The sequence below is a fragment of the Corvus kubaryi genome, unplaced genomic scaffold (assembly GCF_017639235.1).
Source record: "Corvus kubaryi isolate FWS band 111438036 unplaced genomic scaffold, C.kubaryi_AGA036_p1.0 132, whole genome shotgun sequence".
NCBI lineage: Eukaryota > Metazoa > Chordata > Aves > Passeriformes > Corvidae > Corvus > Corvus kubaryi.
Window position 1 is genome coordinate 7,282,266 of NW_024580666.1, and position 22,595 is coordinate 7,304,860.

General features: G+C 42.7%; 1 protein-coding gene and 1 long non-coding RNA gene across 3 annotated transcripts in view; one reads left to right on the plus strand and one right to left on the minus strand.

Annotated features, from left to right (window-relative positions):
* Positions 1-736: 736 nt before the first annotated feature.
* On the minus strand, positions 737-16,561 carry LOC121666224. Of its 2 annotated transcripts, XR_006016618.1 has the most exons (3): positions 16,029-16,561; positions 1,638-1,732; positions 737-952 (listed from the first exon to the last, which is right to left on the minus strand). It is a non-coding gene; the product is annotated as an uncharacterized LOC121666224 (long non-coding RNA). The 2 variants fall into 2 exon arrangements; XR_006016617.1 differs by lacking the exon at positions 16,029-16,561 and having other exon boundaries at positions 1,638-2,264.
* A 76-nt stretch (positions 16,562-16,637) lies between these two features.
* RAB31 (RAB31, member RAS oncogene family) overlaps positions 16,638-22,595 on the plus strand; it is a 66,732-nt gene continuing 60,774 nt past the window's right edge. The window contains exon 1 of the mRNA XM_042031519.1: positions 16,638-16,752. Coding sequence (XP_041887453.1) covers positions 16,714-16,752 — 39 coding nt within the window. The 5' untranslated portion in view covers positions 16,638-16,713. The remainder of the gene's footprint in view (positions 16,753-22,595) is intronic.

The window sequence follows — 22,595 nt, forward strand, 5'->3', positions numbered from 1 at the left end:
TAAAATGTGGTATACTTCATTTTACTGAGTGAATAGAGGGGTTTGACTTCTTTTTCCAACCTTTTAGGAAAAGGCACTAATGCTCACAAGCCATAGATTACTGTGGTTTGAGAGCATCAAAGCTACCTTAAGCATTATTATGATTATCGGCATAAGGAGAACTTAATGAGATACATCTGACAACAATGACCAGAATTACTGCTCTTAAAAGTGTATTAACAGTGTTAATTATCATCAATTAATTATTGCTCCATATATAATTGTCTCAAATATTTAGGAAATTTTTATAATTTCTATGTGTGTATTTGTTTAACGAGAGGAAGTATAATTTATTTAATAAAGCAATGACAATTGCAAGCAGTCATACTGAACATAAGTTCATATAAATTAATTTTGGATCTTCCTGTGTGCTTGTGATCTTCAGTGGTGGTTGGTTCTTTCTGTGTAAGCAGGACCATGTGGTATTTAAATAGCACAGATAACAAGGATCAGTGTGTTACAAATTATAATTGCTCAGAAATTGCAGGGTTTTTGTGCTATGCGTTACCTGTAGAACATCAGACTTTGCTCCTCAGGTACAGTTGGTTCCAGCACCATCGCTAGGAGCCATCAGGAAAGGTCTCTTCCTCTGTGAGTAGAAAGAAACTCTGGCGAAACCTTTGGCTCATACAGTGACGCACACATGATAGGGGGAAAATAATTTAGTTAAAACAAAAAAAATGGCTTTATGCCAAGACACAATGCAAAATCCCATTTAATGAATAAGTAACCACGTATTTCTAAACTTGTTGGGCTCAGTAAATCCGGAGGTACTCCTTGAGGCCTGATACAAAGTTCAAGTTGTTGGTAAGATTCCTTGCCACTGGACACAGACGAGGCAGACAGAGAACCCTTGTAAGTGTAAGACAGATGCTGACTCTTGCAGATGAACGGCCGTTCCAAACCAGCACACCTAATTATGGAAGAAAATTTTCATGACAGACTTGTTTTATTAGACGAGACGTGTTAAGGAGCAAGTAATATAACACCTGCCAAAACGTTCTAGCAGATTTTGTGTTGGAGTTGTCATAGTTTAAGTACCTTTACAGGCACTGGGAAGTAAAAAACTGAAGAATAGATAAACTCATATTCTCACACTCTATCTCAAGGAAAAAATTCAAACACTACAGTTCTACTTCAAGCTAGGGATGGAAGGATACGAATGGAAGACTCCTTAACAAGATCCTTTGCACATGATAAGACACCTGCATTATTATCTACATGATGGATCTCAAAAAAGTCTGTAGTAATCAACAAGACATTTCCATTAAGTAAAAGTGTAGTATTCACATAAAGTACTACATAAATCCTTTCAAACTTGCATGTTAGACACAAGATACCCAACGTTCACCTAGACATACTTGAAACAAGTTACTCTGTTGTTTGATTGGTGACATTTTTCAATCAAAACTGTTCCAGGTATAAGGACCTCAGGCTCAAAACCACTGCTGCACACAGAACTCACCCATGTTATTTTACTTATTATCTTAGATATTATTATCTATTTTTCCTCATTTGCTTGAAGAAGCAGGTCTGATCAGATAGTGTCAGCTTTCAATGTCAATATATTAACCAGCTTTGCATTTTTCCCAGGCTACCTTGGAGTGTGGGAAGAGCTTCCCATAAATATCTGCGCAGCCATCTCTCTATCCTCCTTCAGATTCCTCCATGGAATTCTCTTTTCCTGTAAAGCCTATCAAAAAATGGATCAGGGTTAGACCGCTGGTGCACCAAGGCAACTGCTTATTGTCTTGAGTAATACTGACTCATCGTCCTCTTGGCCACCCCCAGGATTCCATCTGCCCGCATATGTTGTCCTTGATGGTTCAACTATTCACTCTTTACTTCCTGGACCATCTTTTTGTTCTTTACAGAGTGTTTAAGCAAATTTGGCCCATAACTAAATATGCAGATTAAGATACATATACACACATAAGCACATACATATAATATGTATGGATACATATGAAAACCCAGTGGCTGAAGTCTGGGATTTGCAGTAAATTTGCATTCAAAAATACAGTAAAGCATTTCTGCTAAAAAGAGGTGTTCATCAGAAAATGTTTCCTTTCTTGTGCTTTCCATTTCCCTTTCCCTTCTCTTCTTCCCTTCCGTACTCCTGTTCTTTTTTCCCTCTCCAATAAAAATACTGGAGAGGGGTGGGGTTCTGTTTTGTTTTATATCTGTATTCCTTGTGGTTGCAAAAGTTTTTGACTATGCATCACTCAGTTTTATTTAATTTTTCCTTTTTCCTGGGTAAGAGGTTGAGCTGATGACTACTGGTGAACCTTAGCATCAAACCAGCTACCACTGCTCCCAGTGAAGGCCTTGCAGAAGGATTTTAAACATGCAATATGCCAACCATGAATAAATTAACACATAAATTTGCTGACAAAGGCCTGGTTAATATAAAGTTTGCCTTGTGGGTTCCTTATGTCATTCCAGGTCAGCAGCAAATTGCACGGCAAGTTCAAGTGACGCTCAAACCTCTTAAAGCTAGGAAATACCCACCCGAGCTACATCCCAGTGCAGCATTAAGACTGCACCTGGAGCTTGCAGTGGTTCTTGGCATTAATTTCCAGGCAAATCTCTTGCACTAATGGCATGGAGATGGCAGCTGTGTGGGCAAAATGAAGAGAGGCATGCAAGCCAGGAGACAAGTCCTGACTTCAGTTTTCAATTAAGACCATGACCAGTGGTGATATCCACAACTGCTTTGGCCATAGACCAAAAGTTAGAGTGGTCTGTCATCTCCGTAGCAGTCAAGTGAAAGTCTCTGTATCTGACTCTATAGGTGCTGAAGTTGACTGTGAAAGAGCACAAAGAATTATTGTACCAGAGGCTGTTTCAAGGAGATTGGTCTCTGTGTTTGAGAGCAGTGTATGTACAGGATTCCTCATTTAGTACCACTCACCTGGACACAGGTTTTCCTTTAAGAGCACTTAAAGTGCTGCAGCTCTGAGATGTTCTGCTTCAGGAGTCACAGTGTCATGCATATGTATGTTACGGGAAGACTGAATCATTGATCAAACAATGCAGAGTTCAGGTTGTGCTGCTGTACCATAGCTCCGGATTTCCTGGTTCTCAGAGGTGTCTTATCTCACTGTCATACGGGAAAGGAACAAGACTGGGCAACCAGAAACTGAATCTTCTCCTCACTGAATTGCCTGGGAGGTGGAGTTTGTTGATTCGGGGGGGGGGGATTTGTTTGTTTATGTTATTTTGGTTTTGTTATTTTAGTTTTGTTTGCTTTGATAAGGAAAAAAAAGTGAATTTTGGCTATTTCAAGAAATTCCAGCAACCACCTATATGTGCACTTGGGATACTATTGTAGTAGATACATTTATCCCCCAACCCTTCATCCTAAATCTCCAAATCATTCTGAAAAGAAATAAATTATTCTTATCTTACAGATAAAGAAACGGAGAACGGATGTGCTTCATACTGCTTGAGGCCTGAGATGGCAATTAGTGCATAAAATAAAATACACCCATTAAAAGTTTTCTGTGCTATTTTTTGCTGTCTGATGCCATTACATATATGACAGCAGCAATCTAATGCATGGTTCCTAATGTGCCAGCTGTCAGTTGTAGACCAGGCCAGACCCTCCCTGTTAGATTGGCCCCTGAGCCAGCCAGGCTCTCCAGCCTTTCCTCAGCCCACGCAGTCTCCCTTCCCCACCCAAATAGTCCCTGCCCGGAAATACCTAACCTGATATTCAGATTAATATATTTGCATTTATTCACTCCTTTGCTTCCTGGTCTACTGAGTTTAAATTTGCATCTCTTTAGATCTACTTGGATATTGGCACATATAAGCTGAAGGCTCACATTCTTCTGAATCAGAGATGAGTTACCAAGATCCCAGAATGTACCTCAATGGGCCAAATGTGACTGAATTATCACTACTCCCAAACCTCCTTTTCCACGGGTTTCACATCCCTCCAAGTGGTCCTTTCCTAAGATCCTTTCTCTTCTTACTTTAGCACCAGCTCTCCCTACTCTCCTCCATCCCAAATTCCTCTCAGCAAGCTGCTGTGTATAGCACATTTAATTCTGTTCTCGTTGACAGGTTTTGAACCTTCTTGCTTATTTTCTTATACTCACATTGCATTTTTCCAAAATAAAATAGAAACAAAACCTAAATCTTGGCAGAAGTGCAGTCCAGCACCTTGTCTGCAGACCTTTGTTATATTTTAACTGGACTTAGGTCGGGCTCAGGAGTAGCACAGCTGAATACAAGCTGGCTGGAAGTCTTCTTGGCACCCTATTCAGCCAACAGTGGTGTAATCCATTTAGTCAGGGAGAACTGGGTACATGCCTATGCAGGCAGCCAAGCTCTTTTTTTGCTGATCTAAAGGGTGGTAGGTGCCAGTGGGAAGCATGTCAGGAGAATGATTGTTTTGGGACACGGCTTGTTATCCTGGCCTGTGCAATCGCTAGGACCTGTCAATCCTTAAAAATGTGAGGGGTGGAGAAGTCAAGAGGTTACTTCCTAAGAACCCTTTGTTTAGATAACCCTGGCTCCTGCAGGAAGCCCACTGAATTTCAGGGTCAGTTACACACATGGATTTTAGACCTCTGGAGGAGGCAGCCTTCAGATGTGTGTGTTTGTACAGTCTTTGAGGGCAGATGTGAACTGATTCTGCTTGTGCTCCATCTCAATTGGCAACTGTGTAATTACACTTCATGTAGCGCTGAGCCCAGACAGAGGTATGGACAGATAGTGGCACAACATTTGGAAATTAGTATAAGTATATATGCAAAATATAGCAGAGGTCCATTCACTGAAGAAATAATTAAAACTGAAATTGTTGTTCCTCTCAAAGTGGAGGCCAACAATATTCGAAAAGACTCAGTGCTTATCTTATTTGCAGTGTTAGAAAAGGATTACAGACTATGAGGAAAGGATTATATAACAGAGGAAACAACCACCAAAAAGCTACCCAGAGGAGAACTGGATGATGGTTCTTGACATGTGCTGGTTTCTACAGAGAACTTTTCAGCTATTGAACTGGGAGGGAATCCAAAGAATTAAGTGTTTTATCTGAAGTAAATGTACACAAAACTAGAGGGGATACAAATTAACACAAAAATCCATGTATAATTTCTGAGGAAGATGGTAATAAAGTATGAGTTAAGAAATCTGACAATGTACAGAGCCAGATGGTTTGTAATAGAAGGTACCAAAGGTTTACAGAGCTGTCTGGTCCGAAAATAGTTTCTAAGATGTGAAAGAGCAATTACAGTCCTAAAGCAGCTCCTGGGTAGGCTGATTATCTCAATAATTTCCAAATCAGCTTTGCTCACTTGATATAAAAAAAGATTATTTCCTTTTCTTTTACCATCCTATAGGGCTTGAACCCCTGGGTGCCTGGTTGAGGTACAAGTGTAAGCTGTAATATTTTTTAACTGTGGGAACAGTTAAAGGGTGTTGGATATATTAAGAAGCTTTACATTATGCATTTCAAATTCTTCTTGGATTCAAGCACTGGCACCATTCCAGGTTCCAAGGTTTCTGTTTAAAATGAGATTTAATGTACATACACTGTAACATTGCCAATAATATCTTGAACTGGGTGTGTTTTATTGGGTGATTCATAAAGTAAGACAGACAAAGTGTGCACAGTGGTATTGGAATTTGGGTGGGATCAAAGTACTGATTTAGTGTAATATGTTTGTCAAGCACAGCATACAGGAAATCTTTCTGAATGAAGATGGATTTAGCCCATGAGAACCTCAGTATATTTCCAACTGTCATTTATTCTAGTGAACCCCCCTTTGCAAATATCAAAGTAAAACTAAAAAGCTGCATCACTTGCTCCCAGATATTCCATTGGCAGTGAGACTACAGTAAGACTTTTTGGAAGTAAAAGGCAGGAAAACTATTAAACTTAATAAAAATTACATTGATTTAAAGGAAAACTGTCTGCAGTTCCACCACAGAAGAAAATTCTATCTGTTCTCTAACAGAGTGGCTGCAACATTTTTATTTAAATACAACTTCACTGTTAATTGAGCATCCATAAGCCTACTGAGCTGGGTATGCTGTGATTGTACATTTGCATGCGTGTACCTCACCCTCTGTGCACTCTTCCTGTTCACATCTCTTTCCAGGCAGTAGTTTGAAAACCACAGTGCTGATTTTGTTTCTGAGACTAAGAAGCCACTCGTACTGAGAACAAGGAGCTCTAACACTGGGAAACTGAGCCTTCCTTAGAGGGCTTCATACTGGTAGGAGGGATAATGCTGTCCTGAGTTCCATTATAAAAAGCAAGCTGTTACATTTATGAAACACCTGTTTAAATACAGTATGTTTAATTCTTTGACTCCTGATCAAGAATTACATTCTCTTTTTTATCCTATACTGCTTGCTAAACAGTAGGAACATAGTAGTCTGCCTTTCTCCCTGCTTTCTCCACTCAGATGCACTTGGAGGACATAAGCACCTCGTTAGTCTGACCATGCTTAGTCCTAACTGCTCCCTTGGCAAAATTCATGCATTTGTGAGGAAGGACAGCTTCCTGAAATGAAAGGGAAACTAGCGAAAGGAAGGCTGTGGATCCCCTTTTTCACAAGGAAGAGTTTTATGGAGGAGAAGGAGCTTGCCAGACTCACGTTTGCACAAAAGAGACAGAATAGGACAAGGTGAGCTCTCCTGCTAACAGGAGCTAAAAGGACTCAAGGTCTGCCCCTAGCGCTGGAAAGGATTCGGTACAGGAATCAGTGCAGATACCGTGTTTTCAGACGGCTTTCCACCTTTCACTTTGAAAAGTAGTTTGCTGTTTTGCAAGACCTGTGTATAGAGAACTAATATTCCAAAGATGTTATTTAGTTCTCAAAATGTCCTATCAACTGTGATTTTTTAAGGGTATGAATACTATTAACCTATAAGTTAATGGATTAGCTTTAAATAATATATTACATCCTTTCCCTCGAATGTATTTTGAGATTTATATTAGATTAAATACACAGCGAAGATTTTAGTTTGTAATTTTCCTCAGTGAGAAATAGATGAGATGGGAGGCTGCGCTTGCTGTGGTGTCCTTCAGCTACCCGTGAAAAGTTAATCTGTAAAGTTCTCAGAACCGTCATGGAACAAAACTTTGGGATATTAAGAACTTGAGAATAAAGGAAAAATTCTTTCTCCTGGAAAGCTCTAGCTAATATGCATTAATTATCTCATGATACCTTTTGATAAGTAAACACAAAAGCATGCAGTGTACAGCATGCCAGTGCAAGTTAGATGAGAGGCAGGGAAATTTTGGCTTATCTTGAAAAAAGAAGCCATAGAGTGATTTTGTTTCTTTGATCTGCAGACAGATCCTTCATGAAGATATGAGCTGGGAGCAGCAAGTCTTGCTTTAAGGCAGGATTTAGGTAATCTTATCTTCAAAAATCTCTGCATCCTTTTTTCTTCCACGTTTTGCTCCTGATATGCCACTAACACAGCATATGTACATTTAGCCTGATTATTTGCGTACCATACTTCTTCCCTTGGACTAGATAAACCAACCAACCAGCCCTCAGTGTGAGCTTATTTCTTGGGTGACAAGTCCAAGAATAGGTGTGCCAGAGGTGTTCTCCTCAAAGACATGTTTATGTCCTCACTCCTGTCCTGGGATAAGTAAGACATTATGGTCTTTCTGTTGTTGTGGGATAACACACCCAGGCAGCTCTGCATCTGGATAGAAGCCTTTGAACTCTCACTGTATCGTTAACCTTCCCTTCCTGCAGGATAAAGCCAGACAGTAGTTCAATTTTTTCCCCATCTTCTATGCAAATCATTTGGGACTCAGCTTCCCAGATCCTTTCTTATTTCCAGTGGTCTGATTTCCTTACATTTCAGGCTGCTGTCTGTTTTGTAGTGACAAGCAATTGCTATGACCTAAGTCACCCAGATGCCCAAGTGCTCCCATTCTCTGTGTAGGAGCGAAAGGGGATATTCCCACCAAGATGCAGTTCATCTGAGCTTTTTTGGAAGAGAAACTACAGCCAAATTCCATGCCCAGAAGTTCAGTCAACAATAGTAGCTCGCATAAAGTCCAAATTACTCACAGGTTATGCTCTTCCCTTGCTAATGACTGCATGAACACCTGGACCAGGGGGTCAGGGACCACATCGCCATTCCAGCCACCTGCCTTACTGTAAGGAATTACTTGGCACAGCTATTTCAAACTCGCTTCAACCAAGGCATTAAGAGTTTCATGGGAATTTTTTTATATGTTCTAACACCAAAATGAGACTTCTGACTCTTTCTGGGTTTTGGTGAAATGATATTTTGTCTCTGCCAGAGCATCGGATTTATTTTCTAATCCATTTTACCACCCTCCTGATATCATAAGATTAAGACCGTGGTAGCTTCTCTTTAAGGTTGTTCTGCAGATAGATCTTCACTTTGCTGATTCCTTTGCTGAAAATAACTAGTGCTAGTTCTCTTTAAGCTATACCTTCACAACTGCTCTATTACATTTTTATTCTTATCTATTAAAACTTTTCTAACTGTGAAGGTGAGAGATATGATTTCATGATCTATGTGTGATGAAGGTATGCCTGCAGACCCTTAGAGTGCAGACCTAATATAGAACTTTTCTTTTGTATTTAATTGCCCTAAAAATAACATTTAAAGCCTCCTAGTGTACTGCAAGACCTTTGGAGCTAATGCACCCATCATCTTTAAAGAAACCACAAGAAGTGATTGAGGAGAAGGGTAAAATAGCTGGACTGATAAAATAGGCTGCATTGTGCATATTTCCAGTTTCTGCTCCTCAAGATGGTTTCTTGGCTATTAGTTATGTCAGGGTAATCAGCACCTCTTGGTGCAGTTAAGGTCCTGAATAGTTATTGCTTATTGGAAGAGATTACTATGTCATTACTCCTCATTAGAAAATTAAAGCTGTTGATCAAGTACTGCATTCTTTTCTGCCTTGTAAAATATTTTATTAATATGTATTTAAAAACCTACAAAACAAAGCACACTAGCTTCTTACTTATTTTTAGGTTTGAACAAACTCAGATTATCTGTGTTGAAGCCAAATTCTGAGATCCATAAACAGGCAGTACTAGCACTGCTACATAGGGAAATTGGAGTAAGTATTAAACAAAGAGTTGTCCTGAAATGAAAAATGCAGTCATCATTAACAGCAATAATTGTGTGGTCAAAACTTTGCAAAACTGCAGGTTTCTTTAAGGGTTAATTCATCCTCACAAAGGACATAGACCCAAAACGGGAATTTGGAATTTACATCAAACATCCTCTGCATTTCAGGGCTGTTTAGACTGGTGGTGGGAAGAGGGGAGGTCACAATCCCAAACTCAGACTTAAACTCATTTCAACACACAAAAATGTCATTCACAGCAGAAACAAAACAAAAGGAAAAAAAAAAAAGGAACATTATCTTTTATGCTGTAGATTTTTTGGATTGATGAGAATTCCTTGATCAGATTTTTCTCCCTCTGAAATTTCTTTCTCATATTGTTTTCCTATTTTCTGCTGGGAGTGCAAAGATCCCTCTCACTGTTAAATCTAAACAAAGGAATCAGCTTTAGTACATAAGACTAAAGACTAAGACATAAGATAAGTCTCTTCAGTCACCACCTGGCTTACAATTGAATTTTAGTTTCTCCTTTGTGGTTGCCTCACGATTGTTCATAATGAACACCCACCTCCACTGATGCAGACAAAAAGATAGGAGTGACACCACAAGCTGGCTACAGAGACCCTTCTCACTGCCTAAACTACCGTAAGGTCAGGATGGATAGATGCATTTTCACTTGAGAACTTTCATTTGAGCCTTGTTTGGAAGGTCCCTGTTTGGGTCTTCTGTAACCAGAGGAAGCACCCATCAAAGTGCATTCACTGCCTGCGGATTTAATGAGAACAATCAATGTGAAGTTCAAACCTCCTCTGGCTGGCAGCACTCGCTGGGTATGTTTTAAGCAAACCTGGTGTTCACTTGGCAGGACAAACTTCTGAGAGTATAAGAGCCCTGTTATCTCTCCTTGGCAATATGCACAATAGAAGCCTGCTTGCTAGACAATAAAACATTGGTCTTAATATAAAACCCTTTTCACAGTTTATAAGGCTAAGCTTAATTAAAAGGAGAATTGTGTATGCTCTCCTTTCATTTAGTAGTAAACACAGCCTCCTTCACCTCATACAAAGCTAATGGTGGTAAACCAGATACTGCACCACTCTGTATGAGAATAGCGTACTGTGGAATACACTGCTGGAAGGAAACAGCATGACTATTCAGTAAATCCAGTTGTAATGTATGAGAACCTCACTGGGCTGCTCCTGCAGCGAGCTGGAAGGTATCACTGTCCTGCTGCAAAGACTCCCTGAATTTTGAAATAGAGATCTGCAATTATCACTCCAATCAGACAACCAACAGTTGGGTGAAGCTGATCTTCACATTCCCTTTTCAAGCAGCAAGTAACAGGTGTCAGCTATGGCAGAATCACGAAAAGAATGGAGCAAACCAATGTCAGCACCACCGAAAGTAAACTGAGACAGTTCTTGTCATCTCCAGGGACTCACTCAGAACAATCATCACGCTGTCTTTACAAACCATCCTCTCAAAACTGGCAGCCCAAAGTGAGGACCTGCAAAATAGAACATGTTACAAGAGCTATGGCCATGGCCAAATTGCAACTTTGAATACCCCCAGTCAGTGAGCCCCCCGTTTTGAACTGTGCCCTGGCACAGGAAATCACAACAGGCTTTTGTTTGGATTGGTGTTTACACTGCAAGCACCTGCATGCTCAGACATGGTTTTGTATGGAATGATACATGACAAAGGACTTGTGCAGCCTTGTGGGTTCACATTAATATTCTCATAAGGTTCATGTAGAAAAGGAGTTTGATAATAAGATACAGAATTCTCATCAAGAACTGATTGTATGAATTCGCCCAGTATAAGGAATTTACAGGATGCAGCAACTGGATTGATTTTGATGGACTGATTTCATGAAGTCACATTGGTGATTTCAATCTCAGCAGAAAGAGCTGTAACTTAATTCCTTTGTGACCTGATGTCCAACCTCAAGAGTTAGTGTTGACTGGCTGTCATGGTTTAACCTTAGCCAGCAACCAAGCCCCAGGCTGCCACTCGCTCACTCCCCCACCAGTGGGACTGGGGAGAGAATCAGGAAGGTGAAAGCTGGAAAATGCATGAGTTCACATAAAGACCATTTGATAGGGAAAGCAAAAGCTGCACATGCAAGCAAAGCAAAAAGGGGAATTAATTCACTGGTTCCCATGGGCAGGCAGGTGTTCAGCCATCCCCAGGAGAGCGGGGCCCCCTCATGTGTAGCAGGAACTTGGGAAGACAAACTCCATCACTCCAAACGTCCCCCGCTTCCTCCTTATTCCCACACTTTATATACTGAGCATGATGCCATATGGTCTGGAACATCCCTTTGGTCAGTTGGGGTCAGCTGCCCCAGATGTGTCTCCTCCCAGTTTCCCACCTTCTCTCAGCCTTCTCCCCAGCATGGCAGTATGAAGAGTGGAAAAGGCCTTGGAGCTGTGTAAGCCCTGCTCAGCAGTAACAAAAACATGTCTATATTAGCAACCCTGGTAATTTGTGTTCAGCACAAATCCGAAACACAGCCCCATACCAGCCACTGTGAAGAAAATTAACTCTACCCCAGCCAAACCCAGCCCACTGGCCAATTTACTTAGCAATATGGACAAATTATCTATTGGATCACCAAGTCTTGACTTCTGCTTTTTCAGGACATCTCAGAAATTTCTTTTTACCTGTATAAAGCTGTACATTTAAATTAGTTTACTTTTCATTTTTTGCTCTGACTGGACTTTTCAAAGCCTTAGCAAGTCCTGCTCCTAACTTCCAGACTAAATCCGTCTAAAGCTAATTTATGTCTATTTTTTAACTGAGCCAATATTTTGCTTTAGCTAGTTCTTGTCCCTTCTTGGTCCTTAATTTGCTATGGTATTTGCAGTGTTCTCAAGTTTACCTCAGCTTCTGTTTTTCTGATGTAAGCAAAAAGCTTTTTTTTAAATTCTTTCCCCATCTAACAGTGGAGAAATGTTGCACTATCACCAGCTTGAGGCTGTGGGACATCATTTGCAAAGAATGAGAAGTCTTGCATCACTTTTCACTCCTCCGATAGGAAATTGCCTTGGGGATTAGCAGTGAATAGCAGTGTAAACTTGACCCCCTTGACAAACATACATCTCTGCTGCTAAAAATGTTTCCCAAGCACTTCAGGAACAGTCCATCTGTTACAAGGTCCGACGAGAAGCATGCTGGTAAGCTTTACGTGAACAACTCCCAGGTTTCACTCAACAGCAATAATGCTGTTTTTCAAAGTTCTTGGCAGTGAAGCTGCAAGTAGGATCTTGCAGAGATTTACTCCCCTCTAACCCTTTCCAGCAGATTTTTCTCTTCAGGAGGGAGTGACTGGACCATCCAACTGCCACAAGCAAGAGATGTTCAAACACGAAGCAACACTACAATAAAATGAAGCAGCAGCCAGCATCATAGTTTCCTGGAATTAATGCTGGAACCAGTGGGTTAAGAAAAATCTAATTCACTTTTTGCATGTGCAATGAAGTGGAATTCTCAAGCTAAAAAAAATTGCAGTGGCTTAAGACCTGTGTAACTGAAATCAGAATCATGCTCTTATTTCCACCAGGTCTTATTTCCTGTACTTCTCTGGTTTTCATGTCTCAGGAACTCTCATGGTGCTTTTCCAGGGCAGTCCTTTTCTAGCTTTTAACTAAGCAAACGTTGATTAAGTAAACTTTTACTGTGATCAAGTAAACAAACAAACAAACAGAAATAGCATCTCCCAGAATTTTAGCCACTTTGTAACCGCTGGATTTTGCATGGGATCTAGGAGCTGCAAGTTGCTCCTCCCACTCAAAGAACAGCTTGTTCAGCAGCAGGTGCTTTCCTTTTAAGAGATTTTGGCAGTTTCTTGGGCAAGCACCAGAAAGATTTCTGTGGTGGCAGTCATTACTGTACTGCAAGTTTCTGTCGTGCAAGGGATGTAGAGACATTTCTCCCCAGGCAGCAGGGAGTTAACTTGCCTCCTGTTCCCTGCCTTGGGAATAAGAGCTGGGATGGCAGCCCATAGTAGGAGGGTCTGGATTGAATTCGCCAGTGAAGAGGAGGGATAACATTTTTGTGTGAGAAAGACGCTTGCCAAGAAATTGCGAGGGGAAGTAACATGGGAGAAAGGAAGTAACTCATCAGTGTTTGGGACAGAAAACAGCAGTTTCAGGATCTGGGTACACATCAGGGTCTTGGATGGATCTTTCTCTACCTACGTCACTCACAGAGAAAGAAAGCAGGAGGAGGAAGTGTAGATGCCTTCAGAAGCTTATGAACACTGCCAGAACCTCAAAAGCATCCAGTTTCCTACCAATACAGGCTAACTAAATACTGCTACACCACTTCTAGAGAGGAAGAGACTGAGGTTGTAGAAAACTTTTAAAAATAAGACTAGTTTTCTACCAGCACGAGCCTCATTGGGGCAGAAACAGGTGAGCAAGGGCAAAGAAAGGGCAGCAGCAGCCCCAGCTGCCAGGCCACTGGAGGACACCATGCTGGGACTTGAAGCTCTAAAGAAAGGCTGCTGAAAACCAAAGCCACTTGGCTTTGTGCTTCCCAAAACCAAAATACAGTTGGGTAGAAACAAGTAAGGTAAATCATTGCTTCAAAACTTACAATTATTCATTCAATGAGATGCTACAAAAGGAAGAAAAAAAAAAGAAATAAAACTTCTGGGATGCAAAGACTTGTTTTCCTTTGCTTTTAACCAGCCATTTGAAAACACTGCAACATGACCAGTTCTGCAAAAATGTTTTCCTGACCACAGCATCTTGCATGCAGACAAACACAAGGATTATGCCAGTTCCTGGAAGAATGAGCGTCAGTAGCTTTTTTTAGTACTGGAGCACGTCTGTTTGTATTGTTGTTTTTCTCTCTTATCTCCCTGATTTTGGGGATATCTTTTTTGTTGTTTTTGTTTTTCATAGCCTCTTTGTTAAACAAGTACTATAGGTTACTTTTTCCTCTGGTTTTTCATTTTTGTTTGTCTCTAGATTTTTTGCCTGTACAATAAAATTGCCCTTAACAAACTCTCTTCTGCTGTCTCAGCCTGAACAACTTCCACTGGGTCATCTTTGTGCTACCATTTTAAACAGTTTGCTTGTTTGTAAGTAGCTAATTAATTATTTTTTCTATTCAACAATAAACTTTTGAGCTCTGGTCTGTGACTTCTTTTAGTGAGAGCTCCTGTTTCACCAGTGTGTATTTGAGAAATTTCCCCAGGTAAGATGAAAGATGGGAATCTGACTTGCTTTCCTGGGAAAATTTCTCAGGCACTGTTTCTTATTTTGGTGGTACTGAGTCAAGACAGCAATTGGACATGTACTTACATGGCTTTGAATTCAGTGAGATGTATTAACTGTCTCAAAAATGGACAGGTGTCCCTGCCCGTGGCAGAGGGGTTGGGACTAGATGATCTTTCAGGACCATTCCAACCCAAGCCATTCTATGATTCTATGATACTGTAATTCCAGTGTGTCTTGCTGAAATTAATTCAGGCGGCATAAGGTTTCACATGTACAGTAATGAAAACATCCTGGACTTGAAGAATTACAAAATCTGGACCAAAGGAAAGGGATAGATGACTAATAGGATACATGAAAGACACAGAAATGTTTAAAAACATGACAAAACCCCCAAAAGAATCTATGGAAAGGTGGTCCTGAACCACAACACTGTCTATGAAAGAACGGAGTGGGATGGTGTAAAACCTTAAAGATTTATATCTCCTGTCAATTTGTAGAACAAATTAGTGGCTGAAATTTGTAAAACTAAATAGAAGTTGCTTTAAACTGAATGTCCTGAGTGCAAACTGTAATTTTTCTACATCAGGGAGTGTATCTCATTTGCTTATTGAAATATTTTAGTGTATAATGCATTCTTGTGGAAGGGCAGTGAGCAGCCAAAATCCTTGCAATATTCTGTACTGGTTGTCTGAAAACCTGCTGTGTTTTGTTTCTCTGCTAAATTCTCTTAAAAAAAAGAAAAAAGCTCAATTAAATCAAAAACATCTCTCTGATGAACCTCTCCTTTGATCTCTCTCTTTTGATAATCTCTCTCCTGACAGGCTGTGATACTCTGCTAGCAATGCTTTCTGCTTTCCTCCATGGGGATAACAACTGTTCTGCTCCAGGCATTTCCTTGGCCTAGGATTTGGGATCTCTGGAAGAGGGCAAACATCTCCATCCAGCCTATTTGTGTGAGTGCAGGACTCCCTGTGGAACTATTTGGTGTTACAATGAATGCCACAACAGTTTATTGCCAGGAAGCACCTAATGACCTGGCAGTAATCTCACTATGACTGATCAAGATTTTCTTCAATTCCCTTTAGCAATTTTACCTGATAAATTAGTGCAGGGAAAAAAAAAAAAAAAAAAGGACAAAATAAAACCGTAAGTAGAACAGAGGCTCTGATTTAAAATATCTAATGGATGATGCTCTTCTGCTTTCCTGGGGTTATAGTGTGCAATGCTTCTCCATAAATTCTAGAACATTGGATACTAAGAGCAGAGTGGTTATGACTCCTTCTTCACTGATTTCAGAGGAGCAGCCTTAAGCTGATGAGTTTAACTTAAATTTGGCATTTGATGTGTGGGGCACAACCCTGCTACTAACCTGAGGTTGACTATTTTAATCCAAATTGGGTCTGTATTACTGGGGTTGGGTAAAAAAATGGAGTTACTATTTTCAGTGATTTCTTCACACAGCAAGAAAAGCTAAAAAAAAAAAAAAAGAAAAAAAAAAAAGAAAAAGGAGATGGATTGAGATGATTCTCAAACAGAGCAGCAGAGCAGTCCCTATCCTGTGCCTGGCCCGGCACATGGTGTGTAGGACTAAGCATATGCACAGCCCCCCTGCAGGATGCGGTCTCTCACAGACTGTTTTTCTCACAACAGCAAATACTTACCCTGCAGTACAAGAAAGACAAGGAGCTCCAGGAGGTGGTCCACCGGAGGGACACAAAGGTTATTAGAGGTCTGGAACATCTCTCTTATGAGGAGAGACTCTGGGCCTCAGAGAAGACTGACGGGGATCTCATTAATGCGTATAAGTATCTCAAAGGCAGGTGCCAAGAGGATGGTGCCAGGCTCTTTTCAGTGGTTCCCAGTGACAGGATGAGGAGCAATGGGCATAAACTAAAATACAAGAAGTTTCACTTCAACACGAAGAAGAAAATAACTTCTTTTCTCTGAGGGTGGCAGAGCACTGGAACACGCTGTCCAAGGAGGTCGTGGAGTCTCCCTCTCTGGCAACATTCAAAACCCACCCTGTGTCACCTGCTTTAGGTGACTCTGCCTTGGCATTGGGGGCTGGACCAGATGGTCTCCGGACGTGCCTTCCATCTCTACCGATGCTGTGCTGTCCCCGCTCACCAGCCCGCCCCGGGGCTCAGCCCTAGGGCGCGGCTCGCACCCCGACCGCCCCTGCCCGCCCCCGGCGAGGCCCGGCGGCGCTGGAGCGGGGGCAGCGGCGAGGCGGGGCCGGACGCGTGTGACGGGCGGCGGGGGCGGCCCCGGCGGGGCTGAGCCGCCTCGGGGGGCAGTGCGGAGCGGCGGCGTGCCGGGGATGCGGAGCGGCCGGGCCCCGGGCAGATGATGGCGATACGCGAGCTGAAAGTGTGTCTGCTTGGAGTGAGTAAGAGTGGCCGGGAGGTCGCTTCCCCCTTTCCTTCCTTCCTCTCCCACCCCGCAGGTGGGGGCTGTGGGAGCTGGGGTGCCCGCTAAGCCGGGGAACGCTTCCAGCCTCGCTCTCCCGCTTCCCGGGGGGCGCCGCGTCTCCCGGTCCCGGCCGGGGCGGGGGGGTCGGCCGCAGTAAATTCCTGCGCGCCGAAACTTGGCAGCCGCGCACCGGCCTCCGCTTTGGGGCAGGGGGAGGCTTTGGGGCTTGTTGTTTTTGTCTTGTTTCTCAACTTTTTAAAAGTGAGACGGGCGTAGCGGGCTGGGGGAGGTGGTGAGTGGCTCTCTTTTGGGGCTCTCCCCCAGCGCTCCCCAGGCGGGGTGGTCGCCGGCGCAGAGCCGTATCCCCCGGTGGCGGTGGCCTTGCGGAGGGTCTCCCTTCGGTGCCAGAACCCCGAAGGCACCGGGGGGGGGTTCCTGCCCATCCCGGGGGCTCGTCACAGGCGGCGGTGTCCTCGCCGAGCCCCCGTTCCAGCGGTGGGCAGCGCCACGGAGAAGAGCAGCAGCGCTGCCCACCCCGGACGTGTCGGGTGGCTCCTTCTCCCGGGGCTCGGTCCCGTCTCACCGATGTGCTGCTCGGTGCTTTGTTTAGTTACTTGCCTGGCTTTATTCAGCAGCGCTTCTTTGACTCGACTCCTTATAGGAACGTCCTTTTTGCCATCTCTTTTTTTTTTTTTTTTATTTCGCTTTTTTGGCGAACTCGCGCGTGCGTTTCACATCTGGAGCAGCAATGTGCTTAGCTCTGCACTTCGGCTGCGCCTGCCCCTCTCTGCCCGGCACCGAGGGAGCTTCCCAGCAAAACGTGCCCACCAAGCTGGGACAAACACCCCCGCAGAGCAGAACCACCTCTCCTGACAGTAACCAGCAGAGCATCACTACTCCAGTACACAAGTTCTTTTTTAAAGTCAAAAATCTCAAATTACCCGGTGCAAGTTAGGCTGCTTTTAGGCCCACAGCTCCATAAGCACTCAGAGAAGCTGCATGAATGAAGGCGTTTTAGAGTGAATTTGCTTTCATGCCATACAAGTGAGTTGAACATTTCAAAACCAAACACAAATAGACAATCCAGTTCTCTCTGATTTGTGTTGACACTTAGCCCAGCAGGAGTGGGTACCTTGCCCTGGAGTCGTTCTTGCCAGGATGTGGTGCCAGGGCACCAGAGAGTTCAACCCGAAGTATTTGGCAGTGACCATTCCTCCTTTCTTGGTTAGAATTCCTGCCTTCAACTTTTAAAATGGCATAGTGACAAAAATAAATGTGGTTTGCACAAACACGAGGAGTCTGTGGTAGAATATATGGATGTGTCTTTGTTTATTTTCTTCTCCAGCAGAAAATGTTGTAATTTTATAGAGATGAAGTGTCTTGTGGAATGAGATTCCTCATGTCCATAATTTATTGATATTTTGTAACATTAAAACTTACTGGGGGTTTTGTAAGGCAATTGTTTACTTTTTTTAAGACAGGAAAAGAAACCTATAATGCAGCTCTGTGTTACCAGGAGTATGCAATTACTCTGTAGATTCATTAAAATGATGGGGTGGCAGTGGTAGCACTTAGGGAGATGTGTCTGTAGTTATAGTCACTTAGTAATTAGTGAGATGTTCCTTCCTGAGTTTTAATAGGGCATAGTCCTAGAAAACCTTCTGCTTCTGATCACAGACATCTCATTTGCCATGGGGACTGACAGTCTGTTTTCCCAAAAGAGAGGAATCCTTCAGATGATGAATCCCCTCAAGAAGCTCAGACATTTCTAGAGCAGGGAGACTCCGTACCTGTCTGTGTGAACAAGTGCAGGTATTAATCTTCTGATCTGCTTGAAAGCTAGATGGCAACTCAAAAGTACATTCTCAGATCTACCAAAAGAAATCTTGACAGTTGTTTTTTTCAGTAGGTCCTGGACCTGGTGGGTTAATCTGCATTGTATGTTGTTGGTCCCTGGATAATCAGTCAAGTCTGGCATGTCCTAGTCCCAAGACAAGTTCTTATCCTTGTTAGAAATATGGATTAAATTAGTTTGTAAACTCATCTCTCTCCCCACTTCTGAACACGGCTCTAGATCAGACAGAAGGACCACTGACGGTTTCTGACCCCAGGCTGTGCAGAGGGCCTGGGCTTGGGCTGTTTCTGCCTGTTCAGAATTTCCCAATGGGGAAAAATTGCAGCTGGTGGAACGTTTCCAAAGCCAGCTTCTCCACAGGCCCTGAAGCCCCATTTGGCTATAGAGGGTCTAGATGGGAAGATGATGAAGGGGAATAGAGAAGCCAGAGCTGTGGTCCACACTGCCAGCCCTACTGGCCAGTGCAGTACTCCAGGGCCAGTGAGTGGCCTGCAGGCATTGCATTGGAGGTAGGGAGTAGGTTATTGGCTCCTGGATGTAACCCCACATTGACAGGAGGGAGCCTCTAGATTTTAGGATTAACCTAACGAAATGGGTTTTGGGTATCTGCATTTCATTTCTTTCTCCTCCAGAGTATCTTGGGGTTTTAAAAACTCTATGCAAGTGCCATGATAGTGATGTGGAGCAGCCAGGAGTAGGTTATGGGATTTGTAGCTGTTGAAGGATACACCAGAGAGAAGGACAGAGGGGAAATTGGAGCAGCAGGGGGGTGGGAGTGAGTCAGTTTGGAAGGAAGGCTTTGTTGATGGCAGAGCTCTTTGAGCAGGGATGGTTCCAGCTTCCCAGTGGGCCGGCAGGAGCAGGATGCCTGCCTAATTGTCCGGTGCCTCACAGCCTCAGGTGTAGGAGCTACGGAGGTGCAGTTGAACAGCTCTCTTTAGTATGTTGCCATACAAGTGTTCTCAAGCCTGCTCCCAAACTACTTCCTCCAGTAAATTATTGCTGCTGGGCAGTGAGGTATCTACATGTGGAAGGTGTTCATCTTCCTGAGTGCAAACACTTGAGCTCTGCTGCAAGTTGTGTCCTGTTACCCCAGACTCTTCCTGGTCTCTCAGTCCCGTTTGTTGTTTGTTCCCAGTGTTTGTCCCTTGTTAGATGCCATGTGCTTCTGGGGCTGAGCAGCTTTTATCTGCAGCTCAGTCTATGTGATGAAATGAAGTGCATCTCCCATTTGCCGTGCATGGTGTTTCTATGTGGGCACCTTGTTGAGGGGATGGAGGAGAGAGGAGTGTAGGGGAACTGGTGTGTTGCTGAGCTGTGCTTTAGTGCTGCGATGTGGCTGGCTGTGCAGCTGCCAGGTTTCCTAATCTGTCTGTGGCTGCTGAGTGCCCCGTGCCTTAGCTCCCAACATTTCTTTATGTGGGCTGGAGGAGCGATTTACAACTCCCTGCCAAATCCTGACATAACTGTGTGTGGCAACTGCAGAAGGGATTGCCAGGTTTAAGACTAAGGCAAAGTTTCATGTCTTTGTCACTTCCTGAGGAAACTTTGACAACTCTTCAGCCTTTGGGAGGTGGCTTGCTACCATCTACAGTGACCTCCATTGCTCCTTTCCTTTTGTTTTTGTTTATTACATTTTTGTGTTGTGACTGTGCATCACAGGACCAAAGGAGGTAGGATTGGAAGAAGCTCAGAGGTCATCCCTTGTCCTTAAAGCCCCTTATTCCTGACGTTTGTTTGTCTCCTCTGTCTTTAAAAACTCATAATCTTCTCCCTGGGATTATGTCCCAGGGTTTAACTGCTCTTACTGTAGAAAGTTTTTCCCGAACATAGTGCCTACATCTTCCTTATCTGAGATTTTGTTTCTTCACCCTTCTGTTTGTGCCTCCATTTTCTTGCTCATAAGAAGTCGCTGGCCTGCTAGCATGAAAATGCTCTCTGAAGCTGATAAGCCTGCATTTGTAAAAGGAGTGACATTTCCTCTGTGGAAATTATCCTATGATACTGAACATAGATGACTGGGAATTTTTGTGTCTAAAGTGCTTATCACAATGCTTTTGTGGCCTACATGTCCCAGCACAAGGAGGGGAGCTGCTGTTAAAAGCAAAGCTGCACCCCTGGCTGGGTTGTACCAGTTAAGGGGCTTTCTTCTCACCAGGTATGTGCAAGGTGGCTTCCGTGGTAAGGTGAGCATCCTGCTGAAGACAGTAACGCTACACAGTGCAGAAGCCACCTGTGCATCAACAGCTGCAGTGTTGTAGCCTAAAAATGAGAGTAGAGCAAACAGAGGGGGTCATGAAAAGAGGAAAAATGCACTGATGAAGTAAATGTGTGCCTTCTATAATTTTGTCCGCAGAAATATCTTGTCTGAGAGAGGAACAGAGACTGGCAAGCAATTTTTTTCCCCAGTGTTAATGGTTCATCATCACCTACTCATTCATTTCTATTTTATTATGTAAACAAGTAGCTCTATCATGAGAGAAATTTTTGAGTCATGACCACGTGGCTGTTTGTCACTGGTTTGAAGTGTCCATCACTGCAGCCTTTCCATCAAAGGAGGCCTCCTCTGCGTCTCTATCCTAGCCAGTTATGGTTTTGCATTGTAGTGAAACATCAAATGAGAGGTAAAACTAAACAGTGATTTTAAGTCTGTGGGGAACTGAAAGACAGACACATGGTTAGCTGAACTGCATATACCTAATTTTCTAGGGAAATTGTGGTTTTTAAAATATTCTTCTTTAGTGAAGAATACTCTGAAATTTACACTTAATGTGGGCACACAGCACTTCTGTATCCATTGCTCTGCTTTGCCAGTCAGATGTGTACAAGATACTGAAGGAGACTGGGACTGGTGATTTTGTTTTTATTTTGTTTGTCAATATTGCATAAAAGTCCAGTTGTGCACCAAGCAAGAAAGACCTGTTCTCTTGTATCAATAAAAAAATGTCTTCAGAAGCCTAAAGCAACCTTTTTGTATTATTTTATAAAACATTTAAATGGCTACAATCAGATTTTTTGCAATATGTACATTAAATATGTAGGTAAACAATTTCTCACCATTTAGAATTCAGGATTCCATACTGACCTTCGCCCTATTGCTTTCCTGATGTATCTACAAAACTTTTTTCTTTACTAGTTTCTTCCAAAGGTTTTGTGTGGGATTGCTTAGAAGGGTAGAGTGGAACATCCTTCTAGGAAAAGGTGACTGTGGAGGCCACACTCTGCTTTCGTTTCCAGCAGCCCAACCAAACTGGATTTCTGAAGAAGCAGAAGCAGAAATTTGAAGCAAGTTTTAGTTTTGGTAGCAGCAAAGCCTCAAAGGGGAATCTTGTTAGTACTAATCTACTGGATAGCAAAAGAGTACCCTGTGGTTGGTGCTTGTTGCTGCACTTCATGGACTCCCATCCTGTGCTTGTAACTTGCCTGTTGAGTGAATCCATGCAGTGACTATTACCCAGCAATCATATGCAGGCTGTAGTTTTACTGTCTCTCAAATTCTCTTAAATTCAGATTTCCCCAGCCCTTTGCTCTTTTTGATTTCTGGCTGAAAAATTGGGAAACTTCTTGGTTTACAGTAATTCTGGGTAAAAAAGAAACCTATATTCTTTCTTTCTGCCAAAATAAGGAAGTTGAATGGCGATAAACTCAAATTTTTTTCACATGGTTGAATGCAGTTTTAGCCCTATTTGGTGAAGTAATGCTGAGGCAGACTATGTGAAGCAAGCAGAAACTTTGCATGCAAACAATATATGGGGAAGAGAAAAACCCTCTCATTTTCATGAGGTGATTCCTTTTAACTGGCCTAAGTCAAGCCAGTTGAAAAGGGCATTTTTAATTTGTGTTTAGAGTGTGTTTTCTGAGACTCTGGTTGATGGTAGGACTTGTTTCTAAGGTGATAATTTGATTTATTGGTAGGGTGTGTTGCAGTTACAGTGCAGTTGAACTGCAGGGCTTGTGGTGG